Raw genomic sequence first — 27,870 nt, 5'->3', positions numbered from 1 at the left:
TTATTCTATATTATTCTATATTATTCTATATTATTCTATATTATTCTGTATGAGTGCTACAGCAGACGAGAACAGTAGGATACAGCAACTGAATATTTCCTCTTTAGCTGGCTTTGTGCTGTCAGTCCAAGGAATTCTTTGAGTAACTTAAGCATGGTAATTTTTTCTTTCATAGGGAGAACCTGGTGCCCCTGGTGAAAATGGTACCCCAGGACAACCTGTAAGTATTTAGTGCTGCTGTGGAAAATCTGATAGGTGTGGCTTAGCTGGCATTTTGGCCAATTATTTTCATCAGTGGCAGTCCAGCTGGCTAGATGCTCTAATGTAATAATACATTAATATTTCAAACAGAATTGCTTGGTTGCAATCCACTTTGCATAGGAGGACTTTGCAAGCGAAATAACTCTGTATGTTTGTTTAGTAGACAGATCTAAATGAACTAATTTCTCTTTCAGGGTGCTCGCGGTCTCCCTGGTGAGAGAGGAAGAGTAGGCGCCCCTGGTCCAGCTGTAAGTGGCTTCCCAGCTGTCCATTGGTACCAAAGATCAGCCCCTTACTGTGGCTTTCTCTGATCGTTGGCTGTTGCCTGTCTCTACTCACTGTGTTCTCTGCTTACAGGGTGCTCGTGGGAGTGATGGCAGCGCTGGCCCCACTGGACCTGCAGTAAGTTCCAGACTTGATCTTTAACAGCTTAGCTCTGCTAGGCCTTATGCCCATCTTTCCATTTATAGAGAACTTTTCAGGCCTCAAAGAAGTTGATTGTGTGGGTATTTTGTTGCTTTATAGGTTGCCACAAAAAGCATTAAAAAACTGTAAGTTCTTTGCAGACAATGTGCTGTGATCCTTGGGATTTATTGTAAACCCATCTATATCTATAGCACAAAATATTCTCTCATTTACACTGATGAATTCATCATAGTAAAAGAGCTGGTGAACAAAATCCTTATTTGCACCAGCCTAACAGAAAAATTCTCCTCCCAAAATTAAAGATTATACCTTTTAAAAGGTAGCTTTAATGCATATGTTGCAAATGGCTAGTATTGCATATATTCTAAAGCATTACATTCATTCTATGACATGAGTTTGCACCTGCAGTACAGATCTACCCTTTTTAAAGGAGTTAGTGTTGCTGTTGCACACCACTGATTTTAGTAAACCTCGTTTATTTCAGTGGCATAAATTGTGTACAAACATATAGTTTCAAAGCTGTAAAAAAATTAAAAAATAAAATTAAAAAATCAGAAATAGGCCAGAATAGCTTTTCCTTCTAGCCTTCAGAATGTACATCAGTGATGCAGCCATATGTGATCCTGTCAACTTTACCAAAAGTTGATTCTAATGCTCCTCATCATAGCAAACATCTGCCATCCTTCAGCAGAGTAGGAACGTTAGCAGAATTATGAATTTCACTCCAGTCCTGCTATATAGGGCATTCTAAAATATACATGATTGAGCATTTAAAATGCAGTCACATAGATACCTTAGCCAAGATCTGATGTTATACTCCGTAGAAGATCCAAACTGCTTTAGCTATGTTGAAGGTAAATGAAGTACCCTAGGAAAAATAATCTGATGCTGCTCTGATTGGTCAGCAATAGAAGCTTGTATTGGGTTTTGGTGTCCGTACCATAAAGTTATTTTGCTTAGGTCTTCATGTCGCAAGCATTCTGTAAAGGATTTTTTTCTTTTAAGCAAGAACAAAAATATTGTTATTCTCCTTTGCCTCTGGGAATTTAAAATGTAAGAAGAGTCACCATAATAGAAATTCAGAACATTTATATTTTCATAGGTATTTTACAGAGCATTTAATCTTTCTTCTTTGCTTCTGCAAAACCAGTGAGAATGCCACGTACCCAGTTATCGAATGCCAGAAGCCAATTCCTCTTCACTTTGTAGGCTGACCTATTTTATTCCCTTGGATCCATGTAGCAGTTCTACAATAGGTATTAGCTCACAAAAGCAGATATCAATCCCCAGTAGCTATGAATGAGTTTCATGTTTTATTAAACATCAAAGAAAAACTATCCCTTTGTAGTACTATGCATTAAAGGCTAACAGGCAATGAATCCATTAATGTCTTTTCTCTGTTGGTGTCTGAGTACTGTATGCTAAGAAGCTTGTCCTATCATAAACATAAATCTCATAGCAATCACTAGATACAGTAGCCTTGGCAAGCTGAAATGCTGCTGCTTTTGCCATAGAAGAGGTTTAAGCACACTAACTGCCTCAAACTGTATATTTCTGGGTATGAATCAAGATTTCTAATTCATTCATATTTTATAAGCAACTCCTATCTTCATTAGCTGTTAATTGATCCAATTTCTTGAATCCATGGACATTCTTAATGACCTTAATATAAGTTGGGTCAAGCACTGGGTTGCAAAGAGATGCAGAGATCTTACCAGTTCTCTTCTCTTGTGTGAAGAAGGAAAAACGCTATCTGCAAGAATGGACTCTTGCAATAGATTAGACCAGTTACTGGTGTGAAAGTGCACACAGTCATCCCTATACTGTAAATGTGTTAGAAATGGCCACTCTAAAACCAGTGTTTGCAGGGTGCAGCACTCCTCCTCATTTGTTTTGGGACAGTACAGCAAGGCATCTTGTCTTGCAGATACCTGTCTGTCTAGGATGCCTATCCTGTGTTTATTCTTTCTCAGGTGTTTGGCTTCATTGCTTAATTCGTTTTTACAGATACACTGCAAATGTTTTTTCTGCATTGACCTTACTCTCAACTGTTTGTAGTGAACCAAACCTGTCAGTTTAGAGTTGCAAAAGGCAAATAATACTTCAGTGTGCAGAAATGTCTAAGTAAATGTGCTTTTTTAAAATTTGTTTATTTCAGCAAAATTCTTGTCATCATTGAAAGCCTTTGCTCAAATGCTTCCCTTTGGTTTTGTAGGGCCCCATTGGTGCTGCTGGTCCTCCAGGCTTCCCCGGTGCTCCTGGTGCTAAGGTATGAATGTCTGCTTATGCAGCTGCATTTGACAGTTAATACAAAATGTGGTAACTAGTATTGTTAGGCAGCAGCAATCACCTGATGTGGTAGTACCATCTTGTCAGCTACAGGTCAGAATGAGGAAGAATTCCAACAGTATTTGGAGGAATATTTATATGAATGCTGATATAGTTATTAGTTATTCCACAGCTGATACACACACACACACACACATTGAAGAGTTCACATGTTATTTAAAACCATATAATATCACTGGAAGAAGTAACCTGCTTTGGGATCCAGGGTGTGATCTATTCCAGAAGTTGGCTGTATTGTACATCCAAAATACAAGACATCTTCATCTGTCACACATATAGAAAAGATCAGGAGGCCAGCATAGCCAGCAAATCATGTCTGGAAGCTATGATTGAGTTAGGAGGGAGCTGATTCAAATAATAGATGCTATGCAGGTGTAACCTAATTTTTCACATCTTACATGTTGTGGTTGTATACACCTTTGAAAGGTGATGTAGATCATGACAAATAAACGAAGTAGCAGTTTACATCACTTGACATCAGAAGAGGAGGGTAAAGAAGCTTTAGTTGTGTATCAGGCTCCTTCCAACCTGAGTTCTTGAAATTGATGGAGGAATTAGATGCAGTGATGAAACTGTATTCAAACTTTTCAGGTTTTGGGCAGTATCATTTCCTTCTTGTCTGATTCTTGGCTGATCTTCATGATTCAGTTCCATAATAGATTTGGTGAATGCAAGTTTCTGAGATTGGTATCAAGAATCTTTTTCCCTGCTATTTACACCACTGTGAGCAGTAGCCTGCAGTTCTCTGACCAGGTGCAATTTGCATCCATGCAAACAACAGCTTATGTACAAGATAACTGTCAATTAGGGCTCCTACACATTGAGACATCTTATGCCACTGCTGGAGACTCATTGTAGAGAAGACTGGAATCTTAATTCTAATTTTGTAGGTTAGCTTTCTGTAATAATGCAAATATGCTGATCATCTGTTGTTCCATGTTGTCCATCAGCTTTGATGGGATCTACCTATTTTTACCAGCTTCAGTGCCTTTAAATTCCAGTAAAGGCTTTCAGCCTCTTGTTCCCCTGGACTCTGAAACAGGAACCTATATTGGATTGTCTTACAATGTCAGGCTAATTAAATTACTTTGCAATTGCCCTAACACTCTGGATACTGATACAGAGCTTTACCCTTTTCTCAAACAGGGTGAAATTGGACCTGCTGGTAATGTTGGCCCTACTGGTCCTGCTGGTCCAAGAGGAGAGATTGGACTTCCTGGTTCCAGTGGTCCTGTTGGCCCTCCTGTGAGTATCTTGCCAGTCTTTATCTATTGTCAGATGGATGCATTTGAGACTTTGAATTAACCAGTATAATTTTTTTCTGCCTCAATAGGGCAACCCTGGTGCTAATGGTCTTCCTGGGGCTAAAGGTGCAGCTGTAAGTATAGCCATGTGCATACTTATTTGCTTTAGGAAAAAAAAAAACCACACGACATTTCAGTTAATGCATCAGAAAAGATAATGAGCTTACAATAAGTTTTCTCTGTGCTGAACAGGGTCTTCCTGGTGTTGCTGGTGCTCCTGGTCTGCCCGGTCCCCGTGGTATTCCTGGTCCTCCTGGCCCTGCTGGTCCAAGTGGTGCTAGGGGACTTGTTGTAAGTGACTGTCTCCTGCATGTCTTCATTTGAAAACTGGATACAGCATCCATCACTGTGAAGTATTTCTTCCAGATTTGAGACATCTAATGCAGACACTTCTCTTGCTTCAGTATAATTAAGCATCTTAGCTTGTTTCTGTTTCTCACTGAGACTGAAGAGGTTTACTTTGTACTCACTTTGGCTGCAAGAACTGTTAACCTCTGACCCTCTTGATGGTATCCATAGAGATGTAATAGCAGTCTCACAATCAAACCCTCAAGAGGTATCCTTAGTACAGGAACCAGCCCAAAGTGTTTCTTAGTTCAAGTACTGTAATTTCTAAATATCTTCAATGTGTTTGTTTTCACGCCCATTAAGCCTAAAGTACAGCTACATTAACTGACTATGTCAGAGTAGAGTCAGGCATGACACTGGGTGATTAAAGATATTTTTGATTCATGAAAGTGTGCAGGTAAGATTTATAGATAGAAAGAATTTCAGAATGGTGCTTAATCCTAGGATCTCTTTTTATGTTGGACTCTAGGGTGAACCAGGCCCTGCTGGTGCCAAGGGAGAAAGTGGTAACAAGGGTGAGCCTGTAAGTATGGCAATTTGTGAGTGTTGTTTCAGTGAATAGAGTTTCTTAGTACCTATAGCTCAGCATCTGATTTATTCTTTTATTCTTTTGGCTGAAATAGGGTGCTGCTGGCCCCCCTGGCCCTCCTGGTCCAAGTGGTGAGGAAGGCAAGAGAGGCAGCAACGGTGAACCTGGCTCTGCTGGTCCCCCTGGCCCTGCTGGTCTAAGAGTAAGTTTTCTTTTCGTGTTCCAGAAGTAAAAGCAAAAAGGAAAGAAGAAATAAAGCTGTATTCACAAAGGCAAATTGAATAATTATAAATGACTAAATTTGTGTTAATGCAACTAGACAAAGGCCATTTTGCTATTCTGAGCCTTTTGATTTGTTGGGACCAACCCTATTTTTGCTTGCATTAATGCTGTTTATTATCTTATCCCTGAATTAATTATAGGTTGCTTAATGGTGTTATCCATTGATTAATATTTAGAGAATTAACATTGATTTTGCTATAAAGCTTCATAATGAGATATAAGTGCTTGAAAGAAATAGTCAGCTCGCATGTAATGTGAGAGAAGTTTAAACTCGGTATCTTCAAGGGTGTTTGTAGTATGCTTATCACTGGGCCAGGAAACAACACAATGGCTTTCAGGAGGCACATAGCTTTGTGCAGGTCCCTTTTTCACTGGAAGAGGCTAGGAAAAAAGGCAATGCTTTTATCAGTTTTTTTTTTTTTTATGGTGGAAGTAAGAATTCATTATTGCACCTTGCATAGGTCTTACAGAGTCCAAGAGAAGCTAGTAACACTGCAGAGATGTGCAGTTGAAACACCTGCCAGGTTGGTGATCCCAGCTGTTGGCCAGACCCGCTGTTAAGATTGTGCTAAACACTGAAAATGCTCTCACAGAAGCAGATTAGAGTTTAGAGAAATAGAAGGGAAATCAGAGGGGAGAGGGATTTCTTTCACAATATGCATTTGCACTTATATCATATTTAGCAGACTTTCTTGACAAGCTGAAAGTTAGCTGGCCTCCTCACAGGAACTTATTTTACTTTCCCTTTTTAAATTTGATTTGTATTCACTTGTAGGGTGTGCCTGGATCTCGTGGTCTCCCTGGAGCTGATGGCAGAGCTGGGGTCATGGTAAGGCTTATCTGAGCCATTTCTAAACCATCTTCTTTCACATACAAATGTGTGATACTTTTTGCTACCTCTTTGTACTTTTATTTACTTCTTCTGTTATTAGGGACCTGCTGGTAACCGTGGTGCTAGTGGTCCTGTTGGTGCTAAGGGTCCTAATGGTGATGCTGGCCGTCCTGGTGAGCCTGGTCTTATGGGTCCAAGAGTAAGTTTGAACTGTGCAAAAAGAAAACTACTTGCATTTTGTGTATAAAATTATTCAGAAATCCAATTGCAGGAAGCCTTTTCATGCCACAATTAAACTATTTCTATCAGCCCACTGAAAAAACATCCGTGAAGAAATGATTAAGCAGCATCAAAATGTTTATTGAAATTCATTTCTTTAGTATGTGGTAGCATCTAATAGCCTTGGTCGTGGAGCAGCATTCTCTTGTACTGGATATTCCACTTGTTCTGCTTGTTATTATTTATGGAATGGAACCATTAAGATCACAGTTGAGGTGTATATCTCCTCAGTGATATGAGATGACTGATCTCAATTATTTCAATTTATTTTGCTAATGATTTCACTGAAAACAGCCATCCACTTTAGTGGCTCTGGATCCACCTGGATTATGTACATGTCAATGACTTTTGTCCTTTTAATCTTTTTACCCTTTGTACCCACCTTTCATGAAGAGAGTGTTTTCACTGAATTTGTGAACTACTGAGTGTCTGCAAACTTTTTGCTAACGTAGAGCCTAAATGAGTTTATCTAAGCAAAACACACTAACCTCACTTTTTGTGTGCCTGGAAGCACACACCACCAAATTAAACTTCAGTTTAGATGAGATGTAAATTTGATAGAACATACAGTCCCATTTATGTGCATGCAAGCACATGCATGAATTTGTTTAAAAAAAACAAAACAAAACAAAAAAAGTGGCTTGAATGTTGGCTGGTTTGATTGCCTTCTAAAAACATGAAACCTTTCCTTTCTCAGGGTCTCCCAGGTCAACCTGGAAGCCCAGGTCCTGCTGGCAAAGAAGGTCCTGTTGTAAGTACTGTGGTTTTAATTGTTTCCCCAGTGCATACAAAGCATCAATGAAGATTTAAGAAGCAGAAATCTGTACTCTAATACAGCTACTTAAAACCAGTGAGATTCTACTACTCAATTACTCAGATGTGTAAAAAGACTTTCCATGCATTTCTGTGGGTCTTAGACGGGGTCTTTGTCCTGGAAGGGGAAGAAAAAATACAGAGCTCTGTAAAAAGAAGAAAAAGGGAGGAATGCAGGTGCATGTGATATATGATCAGCGTTTAAAAGTTAAATGACAGTGACTTTCTGTGAGTACACTTTTCTCCACTAGTCATTTCATAGGTGTGTTTTCTTTTCCTAGGGTTTCCCTGGAGCAGATGGTAGGGTTGGGCCCATCGGTCCAGCTGGTAATAGAGGTGAACCTGGCAACATTGGATTCCCTGGACCAAAAGGTCCCACTGTAAGTACAGTAGAGAAAGTTTCTGTTTCTATTTCCAGACTAAGTTGTAGGTCCCCAACTCTTAACAGCCAAATGCATCTGCATATTCCTGTACTATATCGAATGGCATTTGCTCACTTTCAAGAGTTCTTTCTTAAATTGCTTCCCAATTATCTAAAATGCAGATAAACAGTAATACACTTAATTGGGAATGCTTGGACACTGAAGTGACAAGATTAATAATGTCTGTATTATCATTTGTGTCCATTTGTTCATTTCTGTATATACAATTCAGTAAAAGTTCTGTGGAAGTTGGACATCAAATCTTTGTTATTTTTGGAGCACAATCCAAATCTCGTTCACTTTAGAAGAAAAGCTACCATCAAGTTTCACTGAGGCTCTTGATATGACCCACAGATGAAACAGATAATAGTTTTCCCCAGATGTGTGGTGTTGCTGTGCACACGTGCACACATGGGTATTAGTGTATTACATATGAAACTGCACAGCATATCAGGAGCTTGCATTACTTTCTCAAAAATAGTCAAACGGAGTTTGGAAAAGACAAAATACTTATTTGCATTATTGCTCTTCTCTGATTCAGCAAGCCAGATGCAGTTTGTGGCTTTTTAAATTAATGTTACAATGAATCCTTCATCAGGGAAGTATCACCTTCTATCCAGTAGTATAATCTGATTAACTTCCTTTTTTTCTTTTTTTTCTCTTTGACCTTCAGGGTGAACCTGGCAAACCTGGTGAAAAAGGCAATGTTGGTCTTGCTGGCCCACGGGTATGTGAATATGTCGTCTTTATCAACCTACAGAGAGAAAAATGTAGATTTTCAAGGCCTCTTTTATAAGACAGCATTGTCTTGTAAAAGCATGAAGGAGTGACGAAACAGGAGAGTACTTTGGAATGCATTCACATAGCTTCATGTCAGTGGAGACTGTTACTTGAAGATTAATATTAGTGCAAATGAAAATTACTCTTGTTAGATATGGATTAGGTAATTAATTATTGGGTATTAGCTTCCTATAAAAAAAGGAATAAATAGCAATTCCTTTGTAAATTTTTGTGGAGAGTGTATAGTTTCTATCTTACTTTGTAAATTTTCAGCACTTTCCTACTGATAAATGGAAGACTTTGTGAATCTCAACTAAGGAATCAAATAATTGATCTGTTCTGGGAAAAAATGCCACCTATTTGCTGGATTTCTGTATCTGTAATTCCAAAGGATTTTTTGTAAGGATAAATGCACTGCAATAACATAAAATTACCTATTGTAATTTAGTTTTGTAAGCATCTGTATTACCTTCTGATAGTGAAGCTCTTATGAGCAAATGGGTAAGTTGAAGAAATAGGGCTTCAACTTAAATGTAGCAGTATGAGTTCAAAATAAGCAGCCAGAGACCTTTGGTTTTGGCACAGAAGCACTTTAGACAGATACTACTCATAACAAATAAAAACTTTGATAACCGCTTTCTGCTTGAACATATTTAGGGTGCTCCTGGTCCTGAGGGAAACAACGGTGCTCAAGGTCCTCCTGGTGTCACCGTAAGTAACAGCCTCCACACAAATCCAATTTGTGATTTATTTTTCATCACTGTGACTTCTGATTTTTCAAATTCATTTTCTTCTATCCAGGGCAACCAAGGTGCAAAGGGTGAAACAGGTCCTGCTGGCCCTCCAGGCTTCCAGGTAAGAAGCTATGTGCTCTGCCCTACTTTACCTATTTTTTTTTTTTTTTTTTACAAAGCATAAAGTTCTTCTGCCTTAACTGTATTTGCATCTTTGTTTCTTTACACTTAGGGTCTGCCAGGTCCCTCTGGTCCAGCTGGTGAAGCTGGCAAACCAGGCGAAAGGGTGAGTAGCAGATACAGTACTGCTCAAGTAAAGGCATGTATTGCATAAGCCTTTTGTTAACAACTGTGGTGAAGCAAGAGTCCATTGAATCCATTTGCCAAAATGGATCTGTGTTATATGCAGAGTTTAATAATCCCTTTCATTAAAATTAGCCACAAATGGAGAAGGTCCTTTGGCACTTGGAGCATACTTCCTTTCTTAAAAGTTCCTTTATGAAAAGGAAAAAAAGCAGTCCTTTGCTTTTGAGGCCATAAACAACAATAAAACATCCCCCATAAAAGACAAGCCAGCACATGAAGAATGTTGTATTCCAGATTTCCTTTGAAACAGGCAAGGTTCAATCTAACCAGCATTACTCCAGTTGCATGCCTTTGCTCATCTGCTGAAGTTCGGTGGGTTTACATGGAATACAATGGAGATAACTTGGCGATAATTCAGGCACCTGATTCTGCACAGTTAGTGTGTGATGGAACCTGCAAATTGTGCATCCTGTGCATCATATCAGTCGTTCAAGTTGGTAGTTAATCATTCTGTGATTCAGTGTGAAAGTTTGCGCTGCATGTGCCTGACCAAAGAGCTTGAAATTTAGTAACTAACTCCCTTCAGATGAGAAGTGCATCTCTTAGCATGTGTGCTTTGAGATTTTGTGCAGTTATATGAAAACAGTTTATGTATCTAAAAAACTGGTTTTAGTCTGAAGATTTTTCAACATACTGCTGAAATTTGAGAAGCATTTCTATTTACTGCTAATTAACAAAGTTCGAAAGTTCAATGTGAGCTAATAAGTATGCTCTTGAAATAAACTTTATCAATCCATCTCTACTCTTCTAGGGTCTCCATGGTGAATTTGGTGTCCCTGGTCCTGCTGGCCCACGGGTGAGTGACTCATCTGAAATCTAGTAGAGACTTGTCTTCATGCAGTGTTTAGAATTAGTATGAACTGTATGCACTTACAAGTTTCTCAAGACAAGCTACTTTTCTCAAGTACAGAATATCATGTATTGCAGTGGACTGCCTGGAAGCAGAATTTTTAATGCTCTTTCTGCTTGTCAGGATATACCTGATCACACCATACAATAGCTGCCATTGTTAGTAAACTTCTGGATAAGGAATACAAGTACTACCCAAGTAATGATGTCCTGATGATCTGGTTAAATACGTTTTTTATGTTAACTTAGCAGCGGGAGTATGGGTGACAAAAAAACAGTCCTACAGTGTTGCAGTGAGGCTTAGTGCATATGAGAATTTTAACTCCATTGTCATCTACCCAAAGGGGTAGATTTATGAGCCTCACCAATTTTGTTATATCACCCTTGCCAGCCAGCTTCTGCCTCCCATGTGGTGGTGTTGTGAATGAAAGGTAGGCTGAGTCCAGAGCCTGGAATAGTCATTAGAAAATACTGCCCTCAGCTCTCTTCACTCCTGAACTGTGAAAAAAGGGCTGTAGAGAGCCTCCACAGAGCAATAGGGAGTCAGCTCTCACATTCCAGTTTATAGAATGCTCAATTATTTATTTGCTTTCTGAATCTTTTTATAAAAAATTGATATTTAAACTATTCTTCCTCTTTTCTCTCACTATAAGCATTCTGCCTTCCTGACTGAATGTACTTGTGAGTGACAAATACTCCCATTCATTCTTACGTCAGTCAGCTGTGAGGCTGTTAGTAACCATGTCTTCTTTGAAATTTCATTTTGCTAATCTATCCAACACAAGCTCCCTTCATCACTGTAGCAGCAGTTAACTGTCTTTGCTCTAGCTTGATGTTCAGCATCATGTACTCATCCAGATTGTATTTCATTCAGTATTCAAATTAGGTCTTAGCAATGTTCAGTATAACAGAATTAACACTTCCTAAAACTTCTACAGTGCTTGCATGAGGTCTCACTGGTGCTTTTCAGAGCGTGCCATCTCTCCTTGAGTCAGTTATTCATTGCATTACAGTTCTTGCTCTAACCCCCAGATTCTCTCACGTAACTGAAAATTTCCATCAGTTTACTCACTGCTTTTCAGCTTGATCACGCTGGGATAATCCAAGATTTCTTTATTAGTGAAAATCATATAACTACATTTGATAATCTACTGAATCTGAGCCCAGTTTCTGGCTATTTCCAGTTAATATGTTCTTTGAAATGTATCCCTGTTAGAATGTTCAGGTCACATTAGTAGTTTTTAGCTGTCACCTTTATTTCCTGGTGGCACTTGCCACTGTAAAACCAATTATTTGCCAATTTCTGTGGCCCTCATTTCTCTAGAATCCGTTGTCTGACCTGATTGGTACTTTGCTTTCTTTGTGTCAAAAGCTAAAGCCAGTTTTTCCCACTAATTTAACGTGCATAATTCTGATATTAATAATAGTTTGTTCAGCTAAAAATGCATCATAGTGTCACTGCTACCAGTTGGTGCTTTTAAACCTTCAACCTACAGAACAATTAAAGGAAAAACTCAAATCAAACTGTCTCTCATAGGGTGAGCGTGGTCTTCCTGGTGAAAGTGGTGCTGTTGGTCCTGCTGGTCCTATTGGAAGCCGTGGTCCATCTGGCCCACCAGGCCCTGATGGTAACAAGGTATGTCTTCTCCAGCTACCACTGCCTCACTACTGAATTGCAGATGAGAGCAGTCAGAAACCTTCTTTACTCAGTATAAATGGTTGCTGCTAACAGGTAATCCACACACATCATAGGTACTGGGCCCTTTCTTCAAGTAGTAAATCCCTGTAACAGCTAGTCCACACTAATATGGGTTTTTTTTTTTTGTTTTATCACTGATGAGAGGGAATATGTTACTCTGAGATTTTGGCTAAAATTCATACTAGCCTGTTCATACCCTCCTGGGGAATGACATTCTTGTGTCTGGTGAGCAGTATTTTTCCAAAAACATTAGCATGATCTTCTGCATGGTCTTCTGCCAAATTAAGTGTGGGGCTCAATTTTCAAGATCTTCATATGCAGTCTTGCCATGAAGGTTTAGTTTGGAATATGGGACCACAAATCAGAGAGTTCGTGTCCAGCGTCTTCACTGAAAAGTTATAGATGCACAATAGCTAGAGACCAAGTGCTACTACTCAGTATATTTACAAGCCAATAGAATATGGGCTTGTAAGTAACAGAAAAATTGTGTTCCATATTGCAGTATTGTTCCGTATTTCACCATTCTTACACAATAACCTGTTGCTGCTAGGGTGAGCCTGGTAACGTCGGTCCTGCTGGTGCTCCTGGTCCTGCTGGGCCTGGTGGAATCCCAGGAGAGAGAGGTGTTGCAGGTATTCCAGGAGGCAAGGGTGAGAAGGTAAGGCTGATGTTCTCTGTGTTATATATACACAGGTCTGGGAGATGCTTGAATTTCACTAACTGAAAAAAATGCAGGTTACCCAAATACAATTTCTGTTTGCTGTGAAATTGTATTTCATGGTGTCTCACTAGTTCTCAGTAAGTAAAGGTTTTGTTGGTCCAACAGAGTGGCAATATTTTGAGGTACAAAGACTGCATTTTGATCTTTGCTCAGCATTTGGAATTGGTTTAAGTGGCAGGTAGGGCTTCACAGGGTTGAGTAACAATGAGCTTACCTTTATGAAAGCAGTGTTAAATCTGAATACAGGCTTTACAGCAGGAATGGGCTTATGGATCATGAAGAACTGTGTCATCTGCTCAAATCCGTAACAGCTCTACTCTGATCTGTGATGCTCTACGTAAGATATATAAATAAATGGCTTAGTGAGAAGTGTTGGTGGTAGGTGGGCAGTTGGACTGGATGATGTTGTTCTTTTCCAACCTTGGCGATTCTATGAAATTACAAAAAATTTTTGATTGTATCAGATGTGTGTAATAAAAGCAGAAAACTTCAGCCAGTGCAAGCATTCGCACGGAACCAGACTTCACAGTTTTGTGTAAATCCTGCTGCAAACTCTGATTTACTCATATAATTATCTGTAAAGTGGATTTTTACCTTGTTAGGGACACTTTGTTCCAAGTTCTCCTCAGTTCATTATTTAAACTCTAAACTGAGATTGCCATACCTTTAATTGTTTAGACTAAAAAATCTACAACTGCATTTATGCTACATGACTGTAAAGAAATTAAGATGAAAATTGCTTGCAACTTTTAATAAGAACTGTGTACAGGCACGCAGATTAATGCAGAAGAGTAGGATTTCTTCAAAAAGAAGAGAGAACAGAGTGCTAGTCTGAATTATTGACACTACCAATGACCTAGATACTATTTTTGTTATATAAAACATGGCCTTTTACATGACCACTCACAACCTCATTTTTTTTTATCATTTCTTTTCTTGCTTCAAATAGAAGACATAACATAAATCCCTAGGAAGATTTTTACATTTGGTTCTTTTTGTGACCAAAAGAAAAGGGGTTTTGAGGTAGTATGTACGTTCACCAGTTGGAACAGACATCTTAATTTTGAATTTTTAATTCTTGTTACCTGGAAGAAAATTAATAGGTTTATATATAGAATAAAGTAATAATTCTGTCAAGTCACACCAGTCCTTTTTGTCTACACGTTTTATCTTTGTGAGTAGGTACGTATTCAGCAATAAGAATTAGATAAGTCAAAGTCCATTCCCAAACCAAAATTAGCATAGGTATCTCTGTAGAACGTGTGCATTCAGAAAACAGCTCAGGCCTTCTTTCTGAGAAACTGTTTTGTACATTACTGAGATAATGCTTGCTTCCTCTATGTATTCATTTTAGGGTGCCCCAGGTCTGAGAGGTGATGCTGGTGCAACAGGAAGAGATGGTGCCCGTGTAAGTATCTTTTGCTTCTACTTGAGTTTACTTGGATGCACCTGACTATGTAAGTGATTAAAAATGATATTTAGGGCTTTTATTTTCCGGCGTATTCCGTTTCCTCTAACAACTGCTTGCTTTTGATGCAAGTCAGTATGACTCTGTAGTCCCTTGTTCAGGGATGTTTGAATTTGAGGAGTGAGAGAGAAGCAATCACTCTTCATGCATGAAAGCAGAGATATGACATTGGCAGAGATCACTATTTCATAGACAGTTGTCAGTGTGATGTCCTCTGGAACTTTATGGGCCCAGCCCATAGAGCTAATTGTAAAGGCAGCCTGCAAAGCCACACAGCATTAATTTGGCATTTTGGCAGTTTGTGCATGATTTCAAATTTTGGGAGGAAAGTAACAACATATAATTTCAAGGACACCAGGTTATGTAAAATATATTAAGAGTAACTGAGATAAAGTCAGATGCCTATCTCCTGGAAAAAAAAAAGCAAAAAAATGTAATTGGTGACTCTTGCTTACATTTTGTTAGAAATGATGTCCTTCTCTTAACCTGTAGGGTCTCCCTGGTGCTATTGGTGCTCCTGGCCCTGCTGGTGGTGCTGGTGATCGGGTAAGTTTGCTCTTTGAATGAAAGTGTGTCTTTTTTTATAGTTTGCCCACAGTATGAATATTTAAGAGGAAGACTCTAGTCTACTAGAAAACAATTCCATCTTGCTAGGGTGCACAAGTTTTGCAAGTTCTCACATTATGTGAAGCAAGTGTTATTGGGAGTTTTCCATTGTGCCCCATACCTTTTCTTAAAAGGGCAGGGAATGGATGTACATCTACATGGCAGTGGTTTTTACAGAAAATCTTCAGATTCGAGCTTTGTCTGAATTCTTTCTGATTGAGGCTATGATCCTCCTCACACTGGGAAGAGGTTCTGATATGGTGTCAAACAACAACACATTAGCTCCTAATGACTCGTCATCCTATCCAAGTATCATTGGAAATTATTCTTAACATGGGGTAGATGGAGTGTATGCATCAATACCACAAGATCTGTTTTGACATGTGTGGCCTTCCCCCATGTAATGTAATGTCTCCTGTCTGTTTCAGGGTGAAGGAGGTCCTGCTGGTCCCGCTGGTCCTGCTGGTGCCCGTGGTATTCCTGTAAGAAGCAATTCCTTCAATTATTTCATCGTGTCAAAGACATGATATTCACAAAAATGCCCTTTTAAAGCCAATTCCAACTAGTCCTCATTGTCTTCTCTTTAGGGTGAACGTGGTGAGCCTGGTCCTGTAGGTCCTAGTGGATTTGCTGGACCTCCTGTGAGTACTGTTTTCACTTTCCTCTTATTGATGCCACACCATTCCTTTACTTTCTTAGTTTACTTTTTCAACTCCTTGTTCTTTGTGTTTCTTTTCTGCCTATAGGGTGCAGCTGGTCAGCCTGGTGCTAAAGGCGAGCGTGGCCCTAAGGGACCAAAGGGTGAAACTGGACCAACAGGTGCTATTGGGCCAATTGGTGCTTCTGGACCACCAGTAAGTGAACTGTATCTTGGTAAAATGGTTTTTAACTGTGCTATGCAAGCAATATGCTAACCTGAAGGCCTTGAATTTTGAAAAGGTGATTAAAAGAAAACAAACAAACAAACAAAAAAAAACAAGAAATTCAAATTAGACTGTCAGGAAAGTCAACATCCTGATTTTCACACATTATATAAACCTAATCAGTTTATTTGTGTGGGCTGAGATCATGAGTTTGGAACTGAAATGAAGAGGAAAAAAAATAAATAATTTTCAATTTGTGCTAAAGATCGGCAAAATCTGTCTGTCTTGAACCATTCAGGGGATGTTTGTGGGTAAGTTCCTGAGCTGAGGGCCTTAGAGATAGAATGTTCTATTGCAGCCTGATTTTTAGATCCAGTTGTGCAGCTGTGTGCAAATTGTTGCACACTCTTGCACATGAGCGTATAAAATAGTCCAAAGGTTTCACATGCACGCAGCCCATTACTGGGGAATTGATGCAGAAAGAAAGGTCTTGGTATCTTAAAATACTCTGAAATATTGCAGGTAACATAGGCAGAGGGTCTTACCATATGCTTCTGTAAGACCAATACCAGATCTTGGAACTACATGGCTGTAGCAGGCATACTATACAAACAGGACTCCTGCTGTTCTTTGCCTTACTACACCTTTCACGTTTTACTTCCAGATTTGCATAGATGCATGTAACATTGGCAAGGCAGATTCATTTGAATCGTGCATGCCTTATGCAACACTTCAATCCTTACCATATTGATTTAAGAAGTCAGTGAGAATTTTTTACCCCTAATATCATCACATTCTGTTTTGGGGCCCCAAAATTCTTCAGTTAAAGTAAATAACAAAACTCTTTCTTTTTTGTAAGAGTGAGACTGGTCCCCTTTATAACAGGTCTTTGCTTGACTCATCTCTCTTTTTCTACCCTTCACACATAGGGTCCCATTGGTGCTGCTGGTCCTGCTGGCCCTCGTGGTGATGCTGGTCCTCCTGTAAGTCCTCAGGCTTTTACCATTCGCACTGTTGCTTTCCATGAAGTCCTTGTTTCCTTTAAACTAAATTTTCCTTTTGACTTTTATTTTTAGGGCATGACTGGTTTCCCTGGTGCTGCTGGAAGAGTCGGTCCTCCAGGCCCTGCTGTAAGTGACTGATGGAGAAGTTTTAGTGGGAGACAAGTCTGCAATTGTACTAGTTAGGGATAATCCTCATTTTTGTTACATGACTCAAATTCTGACTATCCTGGAATCACTTCAGATCTTTACAGGACTGGATAGGAAAGAAAATTCACAGACTGGGAATTATGTATTTAGGTTTTGTTTTTGTTTTTGTTTTTTTCACAGGCTAAAAGGCATCTTTCTGCACCATGAAGTGCCTTGCCTGTTGTAAAAATCTGGCTTTTTTGTTTTTATTCACAGAGAGTAACTGCATAGATACTGGTTTTGAGTGAAATAAGGTCATATCCTACCTCAAAAAGAACGTAGAGATTATCTCGTGTCAACACTTTCCAAAGTATCTGCAGTTCCAACTGCTGTCTGAAGCAGGGGACTCTCTGATTATGTCTATGAATGTGACTTACTACTTTCTTTTTCAGCCCAAACTTGTTATTTCCAATTGACTTTCATAAAACTTCCTTCTAACAACAGTGTTCCAAGCCTTAGGAAGAGGTATTCCTTTCCTATATTTTAAATCCCACCATCCAAAGCTAAACAATCCTGTTTGTTTTTCTTTTCCCTGTAGGCTTTATAGTTGCAATTGATGTCTCTAGTATCAAATCTACATGCAAAATTTTGCCACATTCCCTAATTCAATAATTCTGCTGATTCCAGCTATGCACTGCTTAACAGAAGTAGTAACAGTAGCTGCTCTGTAGCAGCTGATAACCTGTTTATTGCAAAGCACCATTTTGGTAAATGGCATGATACTTATTCTTCTCCCTAGTTCTGGTCTGTGTTGTAATGATGACACTTTCATGCTTGATCCTCTAGGGCATCACTGGTCCCCCTGGTCCTCCTGGCCCAGCTGGCAAAGATGGTCCTAGAGGTCTGCGTGGTGATGTTGGTCCAGTTGGCCGTACTGGTGAACAGGGTATTGCTGGCCCACCTGGTTTTGCTGGTGAGAAAGGTCCATCTGGAGAGGCTGGTGCTGCTGTAAGTAACTGAGTATCACATCTCATCACAAGTGTCTCTCTGTGTAAATGTTACAGCTTCTAAGACACTTTTGGTACTTTCAAAGGGCATTTCTTCTTTACCAAATTTAGCAAAGTTTTTTAAGCAGTAGCTCCACTGAGATTAAGGAAACTTTTTATGCATGTTTGACCAACAGACCCTAAAAGTGAGCATTACCTCTGTGCTGGGTGTCTTATAGAAGTAACTATTTGTGTGAATTACCTCTCTCTACCTTCTCAATGTAAATATATAGAAGTTTCTTCCATAATCTGTAGAAGTTACAGATAAGAATACAATGGTCACTGTCACTGTTGGACATGTATGCTAAAAATTTGTAGGTGACTGTTGAATATTTGCCCTGTAAGGTCTGGAATAAAGCAGTAAATATTCTAGTTTTATATTGTAGTTGAACTAGAGGGTGTGACTGCAATTAGGAATAACAAAGTAATATTTCAGAATGACCACTTACATCAAGTTTGAGCACATGCTCAAATTTTAAGGAAATTAAAAAATCTCTTAACTAAAGATGCTTTGACTTTTCGAAGGATCAGTAATGAGCTCTAAGGCTTGTGGGGAGATATAAAGTACCTAGGTGGTGATAAGTGATAAGACTGTCACAGAATCAGATGGCTGGTTTTTCACTCTGCAGTTCCCTCAGCACAGTCATCTTCTCCACTCTGAATACCCCAGTTTTCATGTACCACCCACTGTTAGAGAATGGGAAAAACGCAATAGGAGATCTTGTCCAGAAAGGAAAAGCAAATGTGCTTGCTGGGGTCAGAATATAATCAGCATTACTTTCTTAGAGACCTTTAGGTTCAGTCTTCCACCTTGGTTACAATTTTTTCCATTTGGAAACTGGCAATGACCCACATTGAGATCTTTGGAAAAGAGTTACAGAGCAAAACAAGTGAGAAATACGGAGGGACTTTTTTTACCCCCCCTCTTAATAGAATCTTTCTTCTCACAGGGTCCTCCTGGTACCCCAGGTCCTCAGGGTATTCTTGGTGCTCCTGGTATCCTTGGTCTGCCTGGCTCTCGGGGAGAACGTGGTCTTCCAGGCATTGCTGGAGCAACAGTGAGTATATGACTCGTTGACTGCACTAAACTACAAAGAAAAATGCTGAGGTCTCCTCTTAAGGAATAGTGGTGGACAGGAGGTATAGATTCTGTTTTAATTTCTGCTGCAAACAGATCTTGGTTAAATGGAGCCTACAGGCTTGAGCAGTGGAAGAAATTATTGCTTGCTGCAGACAAACAAAACTTGTATCTGCAGGTGAACATACTTTTGAATGGCATCAGAAGCATCTGTTCTTAGCAAGACACAGAAAAGCTAGAAACTTAAATATTTTGCTCTAGTTAGATATGTTTCTCATTGTCTCCTGTTTCTGTTTCACTTCCAGAACTGACTGCAGAGAAATGTTTCTCTTAGATATAGGCTGACAGTTCTGTAAGACTGTTTTTTGATGTATTATATGTCACATTCTATTTCCACTGTTCCTGTATTAGGGTGAACCTGGTCCCCTGGGTGTTTCTGGTCCTCCTGGTGCTCGTGGTCCCTCTGGTCCTGTGGGTTCTCCCGGTCCTAATGGTGCTCCTGGTGAAGCTGGTCGTGATGTAAGCTATGACTTCTTTCCTTTCCAAGATTGCTTTGCTTTTGTTCTGAGCCAAAGACTAACACACAGAAATTGAATGCAATTGGATGCTGTTCTGCTAGCAAACTTGTACCTTCCAGTGTCTTCAGGGAAAATAGTAGCAGGATCCCAATACACAAATCTCTTATTGGCAAGGTCTAAAACAGAGCAGTGGTACCAGGGAATCTCCTCATCGTGGAATGAATTTCAGTCCTTTTCCCCAACAGCTCTGACTAGGTGACAAATTCTTCAAGGCATAAATTGTATCTGAAGGATATCGTGGAGTCACAATCAGAATCTTTTGACTTTTGCTTAATTGCCAAAAAAGATTGAGTGAGAAGAAGCCTTCATTGCAGGAGCTGGTGAAAGCATTACATCCCATGCAACAAGCTTTTGGCTGTAGAGAGGGAAGCTACATCAGGGAAGCTGATTATCTGTGATAATTTCTTTTAATGTCAGGTGTATACACAATGTTTCCTGACATGCATTCCTTTACCATGAGATGTAAAGGAGGCTAAAAACATGACAGAACAAACTCTGGCCTGTGTGGCAGGTACTGCTGAGCTCCACAGATAAATATAGGCAGTGGAGTACTTGTATCCTATCTGGAAAGGGGTAGTGGAAGTACTGCAGTGTAATAAATTGCCCCCTTCAATGCCCTACCTCATGGATGATTATTTGGTGGACTGGGCCCTGCAACCAGCTTTTCATAGAGCAGTGAATAAACTTATCCATTCAATGCAGCCATCCAGGTTAGTAGTTTACCTTGAAGGATATCCATACAGTTTCTAGGTATTACTTATACTCTAAGAAAAATAAAATATTCACACGTTATAGTTCTCCTTAAGGATTTAAGATATAAATTTTTCTCTGGGCATTATCAGGGAAGTGATAATCTGAGGCACTGTTAGTACAGAACTCTTGTACTAACTTTTCATTTACAGAAATAGAACCAAAAGTCATGAATTTTCCTTATATTGGTATTGTAAAATCTGAAATATTCGAAGGCCACCCTGTTTTTCAGAGAATGTTATCTGTGTAAGGGACTTGAAAGTGGGACTTATAACAAAGTTTGCGTTCAAGATTCATGCTATTCTATCTCAATGTCTTCTAGATCTCATAAGGAGCAATTAGGCTGGGTCAAAGTTCTATGTGAGATATTGATAGACTTTAATGTTTTTAAATGGTACTTTAACAGGGCAATCCTGGAAATGATGGTCCTCCAGGCCGTGATGGTGCTCCTGGTTTCAAGGTGACTACTTCTTTCCTTTTATTTCATATTTATGAAAGAAATCTTCCAGTATGTACAAGTCAGTAGTAACACAGCATCACTCTTGCATTTCCTTATGCTCAGGGTGAGCGTGGTGCTCCTGGTAACCCTGGTCCCAGTGGTGCTTTGGGTGCTCCTGGTCCTCATGGCCAAGTTGGTCCTTCTGGAAAGCCTGGAAACCGTGGTGATCCTGTAAGTTGATGAGATTTTACATTTCTTTTGATTGATACAGGACTAACATTTGTCCATTGTACATGCACATGTGCATTTTATATACATATATGCATCAAAACCCTATAATATATGAATAATTACTTTGCTTTCTGTGGAGACATGCTTAGCATGGATCCTTTATTAGGTATGATATGCATCAATGACATGCATTTTCTTTTCCTGTTCCAGGGTCCTGCTGGTGCTGTTGGGCCTGCTGGTGCTTTTGGCCCAAGAGGTCTCGCTGTAAGTCTTAATTTCTTTATACATTACTACACTGATACAAGAATAGAAAACGTATGCTTAACATTAAGGGCCTGCAACTGCATTCAAGCACAAAAAGTAGTGCTTAAGGAGCTGTAAATATTTATAAATCTAGGATGTTGATCATCTTCTCTCACGGGATTGAACCTGAAGCTTTTGGGATTAATGCTTTTTCTGGGCATCTTAACAGGATATACATAAATATATCAGGGGCAACCTGTGGCATAATGTAGAATGCTTATACTGAATTCATTCTGTCGGTAATATCTAATTCAGGCCTTCTTTAGCATGTATATCCTTTCCTAGGGCCCACAAGGTCCACGTGGTGAGAAAGGTGAACCTGGTGATAAGGGACATAGAGGTCTGCCTGGCCTGAAGGGACACAATGGATTGCAGGGTCTTCCTGGTCTTGCTGTAAGTAAATGATTTTCAATATTTTGACTTAGTTCACTCTGCATCATCTTTCTAAAGCCATATGATCCACTCAGTGCTTTCCACATAATAAGATGAATTTTAATAATGCTGCTGATAGCTGATTTTAGAACTGTATGATTTTTTTGCTCTGAAAACTACAAACTACATTTGGGTAGCACAGAATTCAAAAAGCTCTGCATCTGTTTAATTAGTATTTCTTCTTTTCTGGTCAGAAATTGTAAAGTTTCTGTATCAGAGAGAAGCGAATCATTTACAGATTATCTTCCCTTTAAATTCTGGTATTGTCTTTGGGAATTCTGTCTCTTATTTTAAAGAGAAAAACCTAAGAAACAATATAGATACTCTTATAGGTTATCCTTTTAAACAACTATTTTCACTCTCTTTATACATTCTATATCCCAACTGCAGTTGGGATACTAATGCCAGTTGCCCTAGATTTCCATTCTCTGAACCCAAATACATCTGCTGATCCCCTTTTGAATCATGTTAATACAATGTGTGGCATTGCACTTTTTAATGAATATGTATTTGTTTTTCCCAATAGGGTCAACACGGTGATCAAGGTCCTCCTGGTAACAACGGTCCTGCTGGCCCAAGGGTATGTGAATTTAAGAGTATATGCAAATAATTCTCTCATTCTTTTTATGGAATATATTTCTACACTCTAATTTGTATGAATCCCTATTTGTAGCATTCCCTACTGTCATTAAACTGTTCAAGTTTCCTTCCAGGGTCCTCCTGGTCCTTCTGGTCCTCCTGGTAAGGATGGTCGCAATGGTCTCCCTGGACCCATTGGCCCTGCTGGTGTACGTGGCTCTCACGGTAGCCAAGGCCCTGCTGTGAGTACAACTTATGTCCTGTTGATTTAACACATGTACGTAACAGTTAAATGAAAAACACTTTAAAATCTTATTTTATGGAGAGATTTATTTCTACTTTAATGAGGGATTTTGAAATGTTGTTGTTTAACATCCAACATTTCCCTAATGGATTTAAACCTGAAGTCTTTCTTCATTCTTTACGGCCAGCCAGTATAAGCACAAAGGTGTGGTTGTCCTGCACACTGTATCTTCTGCTTTAGTTCACAGGAGTTACCACAGAGCAGGTCCATAGGTCCTTCCTCAGATTATTGCTGAGGGTGCTAAGTCTTCAGTAGGACAATGCATGTGTGAAAATAGTCGTCTGAAATAATCATATTTGTAATAGAATACAAATACTTTTGCTTTTGAAAAACTTTAGGGTCCCCCTGGTCCTCCTGGTCCCCCTGGTCCTCCTGGTCCCAATGGTGGTGGATACGAAGTTGGCTTTGATGCAGAATACTACCGGGCTGATCAGCCTTCTCTTAGACCCAAGGATTATGAAGTTGATGCCACTCTGAAAACATTGAACAACCAAATTGAGACCCTGCTGACCCCAGAAGGCTCCAAAAAGAACCCAGCTCGCACCTGCCGTGACCTCAGACTTAGCCACCCAGAATGGAGCAGTGGTACGTTAGTGCCAGATATTTGCCCCTTCTGGCTCAGCAAGTTATTTTCAACTTATTAGCTTTCTTTGAATGGTAACCCTGGTCAACCAGTGAGAATACTAAATGGCTAGTGAAGATGTTCTGTGCCTCCAGTGAAAATGCATATCTATGAGGACATTCAGAGACATTCAAACATTTACTGTTGTGGAATTATTGCAGTCTTCTTTAAAAATAATGCAAAAATGTCTAATCCTAGTTTTTGAGTACAGTTAATTTCTTACACATTGACAGTTTAAAAGGTGTATTTCTCCCAGTTATCACTTCAGTACTGTACTTAGCTGTGACATTTATGACCTCTCTGAATTTCTGTATCAAACCAGTGAAAATAAACTGAACACAAGTGTTTCTTTCCTCAAAGGTTTCTACTGGATTGATCCTAACCAAGGCTGCACTGCAGATGCCATTAGAGCATACTGTGACTTTGCCACTGGTGAGACTTGCATCCATGCTAGCATTGAAGATATTCCAACTAAGACCTGGTATGTCAGCAAGAATCCCAAGGACAAAAAGCACATATGGTTCGGTGAAACTATCAATGGTGGTACTCAGGTATGTGATGCACTGGAGGATGATTGTTTCCTGCAGTGCTTTCTGAATAATTCCTTAATTCCTTACCCGCTGACACTCAGTGAGCAAAACTCATTAATTAAACTCTTAGAGGAAAAATATGAAAAGGGGAACAGCTATGTTTTATCTCAAGGGACCAGGGTTCCAGTTCTGGCTTCAAACACAGTTTGCTAAAGAGATTTTCTTAGTATTGTTCTAATTTTTCTTAGTGTCTGCCAGTGATCAATTCAGCATGATTAGTGGCCAGACCTAAGGGAATCCTGGCCTGGAATGTGCTACTTTAGTACAAAGACAGTCTGGAAACTGAGAAAGGAATAATAATAATTTTTGCTATTTTTTAAGTTGGGATTTATTTTTGACATATTGTGCTATTCTTGAAAAAATATTTTTATTACACATGACAGATCCTAAGTATATGCCATTGTAGCACTCAGAATTGCCATTAAGTAAAATCAAGAAATATATCTACCTGCATATCAGACATTGTACCAGCCTGCTGGAAAGTCCTTTTTGTACAATTAAGAATTAATTTCATAATTTTTAAATGAAATTGAATTAGTCTTATGATGAAATCCCAGTTTCCAAGTTCTTTAATACAAAATCAAAAAAGTTTATCACTGGGTCAGAACAAGGACCCAGGGTACTCTAGAGTCCTATTTCTCACATTGGCTGAAAGCAGTTGTTGTCAAAGAATATAAGGAAGCAAACATTCATAACATCCACAGACGCTACTCTATAAAACTAAAATAAGAAATAAAAACTCAGGGCTTTCTTGAGGCAGGCATTGTCTGTGTATTTGTGGAAACAATGGATTTCTCCTCTTTTGAATATGTCTGATCTCATCTTTAAATCCACATAAATTGCTAACAACCACCGTATCTTGCATCAGAGTTCTACAACTTAACTCCATCCTCTACTTGTGCTCAGCTTTCACCTTACTTCCTGCTAATTGTGTGGTGCTGTCTAGCTCTGCAGTTGAAATAGGCAACAGATCTGAGACATTTGTGCTCTTTAATTTTTTTTCTATTCCTACAGAAAATATGTAAACACTCACTTTTCCCCAGAAATTCAAGCGAGTGGGTTTCTTTGTCTTTTTCAGTTTGAATACAATGGTGAAGGTGTGACCACAAAGGACATGGCCACCCAACTTGCCTTCATGCGTCTGCTGGCCAACCATGCCTCCCAGAACATCACCTACCACTGCAAGAACAGCATTGCCTACATGGATGAGGAGACTGGAAATCTTAAAAAGGCTGTTATACTCCAGGGATCCAATGATGTTGAACTACGAGCTGAAGGCAACAGCAGATTCACTTTCAGTGTTCTTGTGGATGGCTGCTCTGTAAGTAACACAGAAAGCACGGGCAGTATGATTGTATTAATGAGTTGTGCTTTGATTCAGAACTAGATTATCAGTCAGACCAGAAAAAACTTATCCAGTGAGGATAAATAGCCTATAGAACCACCTGTGCCAGGTCTTTAATAAGTGACAAAGACTGGAGTGCTTCCTGTACTGTGCAATGTGACAAAAAAAGCTTTTCTGAGGAACCAGATCCAAATTCTGTGGAAACTGAAGCATGCTGAGAAAGGTACAGGAGGGGCAGGGTTAAGTCTTCAAAAGATCAGGCAAGGGTCACTGAGTGTTTAATCAGCATGAATAATATGGAAAGGTTAAAGTAAATGTTTTCTCTGTATTAGAGTTCTAAATAATTGGATATGGGTATCTTATTTGCAAACAATGGCAGTAAAATTTAAGTAAAATTATTTCAGAATTTATCCAGTTAAGTGAAACAATTCTCAATTCTATGAACAATGCAATAACAATTCTAATACATCTTCTCTTGCAGAGAAAGAACAACAAATGGGGCAAAACAATCATTGAGTACAGAACAAATAAGCCATCTCGCTTGCCCATCCTTGACATTGCACCTTTGGACATTGGTGGCGCTGACCAAGAATTCGGTTTGCACATTGGCCCAGTCTGTTTCAAATGAATGAACTAAAATTAACTTAACGCCCCCCCCCAGAATTATTCTTTGTCATTTCTTTTTGTAATGAGAGCTGACTCCTTCCATTTTTTTCTGTTCATCTACTTGCTTAAACTCTGGGCGAAAGAGAAGGAGAAGAATTGATTGGAGCATTGTGCAATGAAACTTAATACAGCCCCAAAAGGACTTGGAAGTCTTTCAAGATTTAACACCTTGCTTTGGGAAATGTCAACCTTTGTAAAGAAAAAAAAACCAAAAAAAAAAAACCAAAAAAAATAAAATAAAAAAAACATGAAAGTTTGCACCACTTGTGGCCTTTGACTATCTTCCACAGAGGAAGTTTAAAACCACAACTTCCAAAGGTTTAAACTACCTCATACACTCAACCAAGTGTGATCCACATCCTTTGTAGGCACTTCTCCTCCATATCATATGAGTTACTTTCAGTTCCACTCAGAATATAGTGGTGCTAATTTCATTATTCCAGAGTATGTTCCAATACTTGAATTTTGATGGTGCTAGCAGCAGTTAAAGCATTACTTCTCTGTTTCTTTGAAATCTATCTCATCCCCAGCTTAAGCACGTGGATCATTTTTCCTCATCTTTGTCCTCTTCCTCCAAAATCAGGTATTTCTGCTTACAAATCTCATCTTCATCTCCAATGGATAAAAAAGAATCATCATTTCTCAAAAGAAAAAAAAAAAGAAAATGTATTTTGTATATGTGAGATGTTTAAATAAATTGTGAAAAGAAAAAAAATAAAGCATGTCCAGTGTTCCAAAAGAAGGTATCGAATGAGTAAAGTTACTTGCTTAGGTGCATCAGCAGAAATTCACTTAGAGTGAAGAAATATTTTACAGCATTAATTTAAGAAATAATGCAGCATTCAGAGACTGCCTACTGCTGTCTTCTGCCTGTAATTGTCTACTTGACCCTTCAATTCAACATCCCCTTTTGAGGAAGTCTGAGGGGAAAAGAAAAAGAAAAAAGAAAAGAAAAGAAAAAGAAAAAAAAAAAAAAACATGCCTCATAGTATGCAAACTTCAAAAGTTGAAGAGATTCTTCATTTCATCTGAATTCTAAACAAAATTAATGACTAAAAGAAGGATAACCATCTCACATAAAATAGACAGAAAATGAGGGCTCTGTCTTGTGAAAACTTACTGTGGGGAGAAGTCTGTTGGCTGATGCTCTGCTGCAATCTGTAGGCATGTATACTTCTGAAATAATGTGGAGGAAGAGTCAGAAGATCAGACTTCATTAGGCCTTTATACTTCATTCAGTTGTGTATGAAACAGATCTAGCTGCTGTTAACTTAAATAATTTACTGTCACAATGAACATGCTGAAAACCAAAGACATTTCTTGGCTGAGACCTTTTAAGATGATGCTATCATACAGTACTTTTCTAAAAGCCTGAAATGAACAGCAGTTTCAACAGCTGTGTTTCGGCATTGGGAGGGTCTTGAGATGTGCTGGAGAGACATGCAAGAACATGAGGACAGCAGCTGGAGCAGGTAAGGGAAGAGATGAGATGAGCTTAATCAGCAGGAATCCGCAAAGAAAAGCCTGGAGAAAATAACTGGAAGAAGATCCTGTAACATGAACACAGCACCATCCCAATGCTGGTGGGTGAGTAGAGTCCAAAAGCTGCTCTGGACAATAAAAAGAGAAATAAGCACTATTTCCAAAGGAAGTTTTTCATTCTTGCATGCAATTAATTGCTTAACGGAGAAAGGGCAAATAGGAAAACAGCCTGGTGTGCAGCTGCTGTGTGCTCACAGCTAGTTGTGTGCTGCATACATAAAAGGGGTAACGTTTGCAGCACTGTGCTAGATTAACAATAGGGAAATTGCCATGATAAAATATAGCCTTTTTTTCACTTAAATGA

At 39.1% G+C, this 27,870-nt stretch overlaps 1 protein-coding gene across 1 annotated transcript in view; it reads left to right on the top strand.

The window, feature by feature from the left end:
* COL1A2 (collagen type I alpha 2 chain) overlaps positions 1-26,730 on the top strand; it is a 38,446-nt gene extending 11,716 nt beyond the window's left edge. Inside the window, exons 13-52 of the mRNA XM_042817165.1 lie at positions 176-220; positions 456-509; positions 619-663; positions 2,903-2,956; positions 4,183-4,281; positions 4,370-4,414; positions 4,533-4,631; positions 5,158-5,211; positions 5,312-5,419; positions 6,275-6,328; positions 6,432-6,530; positions 7,308-7,361; positions 7,705-7,803; positions 8,519-8,572; positions 9,283-9,336; positions 9,427-9,480; positions 9,592-9,645; positions 10,477-10,521; positions 12,112-12,210; positions 12,824-12,931; positions 14,349-14,402; positions 14,955-15,008; positions 15,497-15,550; positions 15,656-15,709; positions 15,815-15,922; positions 16,861-16,914; positions 17,008-17,061; positions 17,908-18,069; positions 19,058-19,165; positions 19,597-19,704; positions 20,920-20,973; positions 21,076-21,183; positions 21,394-21,447; positions 21,772-21,879; positions 22,445-22,498; positions 22,632-22,739; positions 23,140-23,386; positions 23,784-23,974; positions 25,092-25,334; positions 25,840-26,730. Coding sequence (XP_042673099.1) covers positions 176-220; positions 456-509; positions 619-663; positions 2,903-2,956; positions 4,183-4,281; positions 4,370-4,414; positions 4,533-4,631; positions 5,158-5,211; positions 5,312-5,419; positions 6,275-6,328; positions 6,432-6,530; positions 7,308-7,361; positions 7,705-7,803; positions 8,519-8,572; positions 9,283-9,336; positions 9,427-9,480; positions 9,592-9,645; positions 10,477-10,521; positions 12,112-12,210; positions 12,824-12,931; positions 14,349-14,402; positions 14,955-15,008; positions 15,497-15,550; positions 15,656-15,709; positions 15,815-15,922; positions 16,861-16,914; positions 17,008-17,061; positions 17,908-18,069; positions 19,058-19,165; positions 19,597-19,704; positions 20,920-20,973; positions 21,076-21,183; positions 21,394-21,447; positions 21,772-21,879; positions 22,445-22,498; positions 22,632-22,739; positions 23,140-23,386; positions 23,784-23,974; positions 25,092-25,334; positions 25,840-25,986 — 3,501 coding nt within the window. The 3' untranslated portion in view covers positions 25,987-26,730. The remainder of the gene's footprint in view (positions 1-175; positions 221-455; positions 510-618; positions 664-2,902; positions 2,957-4,182; positions 4,282-4,369; positions 4,415-4,532; positions 4,632-5,157; positions 5,212-5,311; positions 5,420-6,274; positions 6,329-6,431; positions 6,531-7,307; positions 7,362-7,704; positions 7,804-8,518; positions 8,573-9,282; positions 9,337-9,426; positions 9,481-9,591; positions 9,646-10,476; positions 10,522-12,111; positions 12,211-12,823; positions 12,932-14,348; positions 14,403-14,954; positions 15,009-15,496; positions 15,551-15,655; positions 15,710-15,814; positions 15,923-16,860; positions 16,915-17,007; positions 17,062-17,907; positions 18,070-19,057; positions 19,166-19,596; positions 19,705-20,919; positions 20,974-21,075; positions 21,184-21,393; positions 21,448-21,771; positions 21,880-22,444; positions 22,499-22,631; positions 22,740-23,139; positions 23,387-23,783; positions 23,975-25,091; positions 25,335-25,839) is intronic.
* The last annotated feature ends 1,140 nt before the right edge of the window (positions 26,731-27,870 follow it).

Source organism: Centrocercus urophasianus, unplaced genomic scaffold (assembly GCF_019232065.1).
Source record: "Centrocercus urophasianus isolate 14NV4802_14NV808 unplaced genomic scaffold, USGS_Curo_1.0 seq_16, whole genome shotgun sequence".
Classification (NCBI taxonomy): domain Eukaryota; kingdom Metazoa; phylum Chordata; class Aves; order Galliformes; family Phasianidae; genus Centrocercus; species Centrocercus urophasianus.
This window is presented reverse-complemented; position numbering and strand designations above follow the sequence as displayed.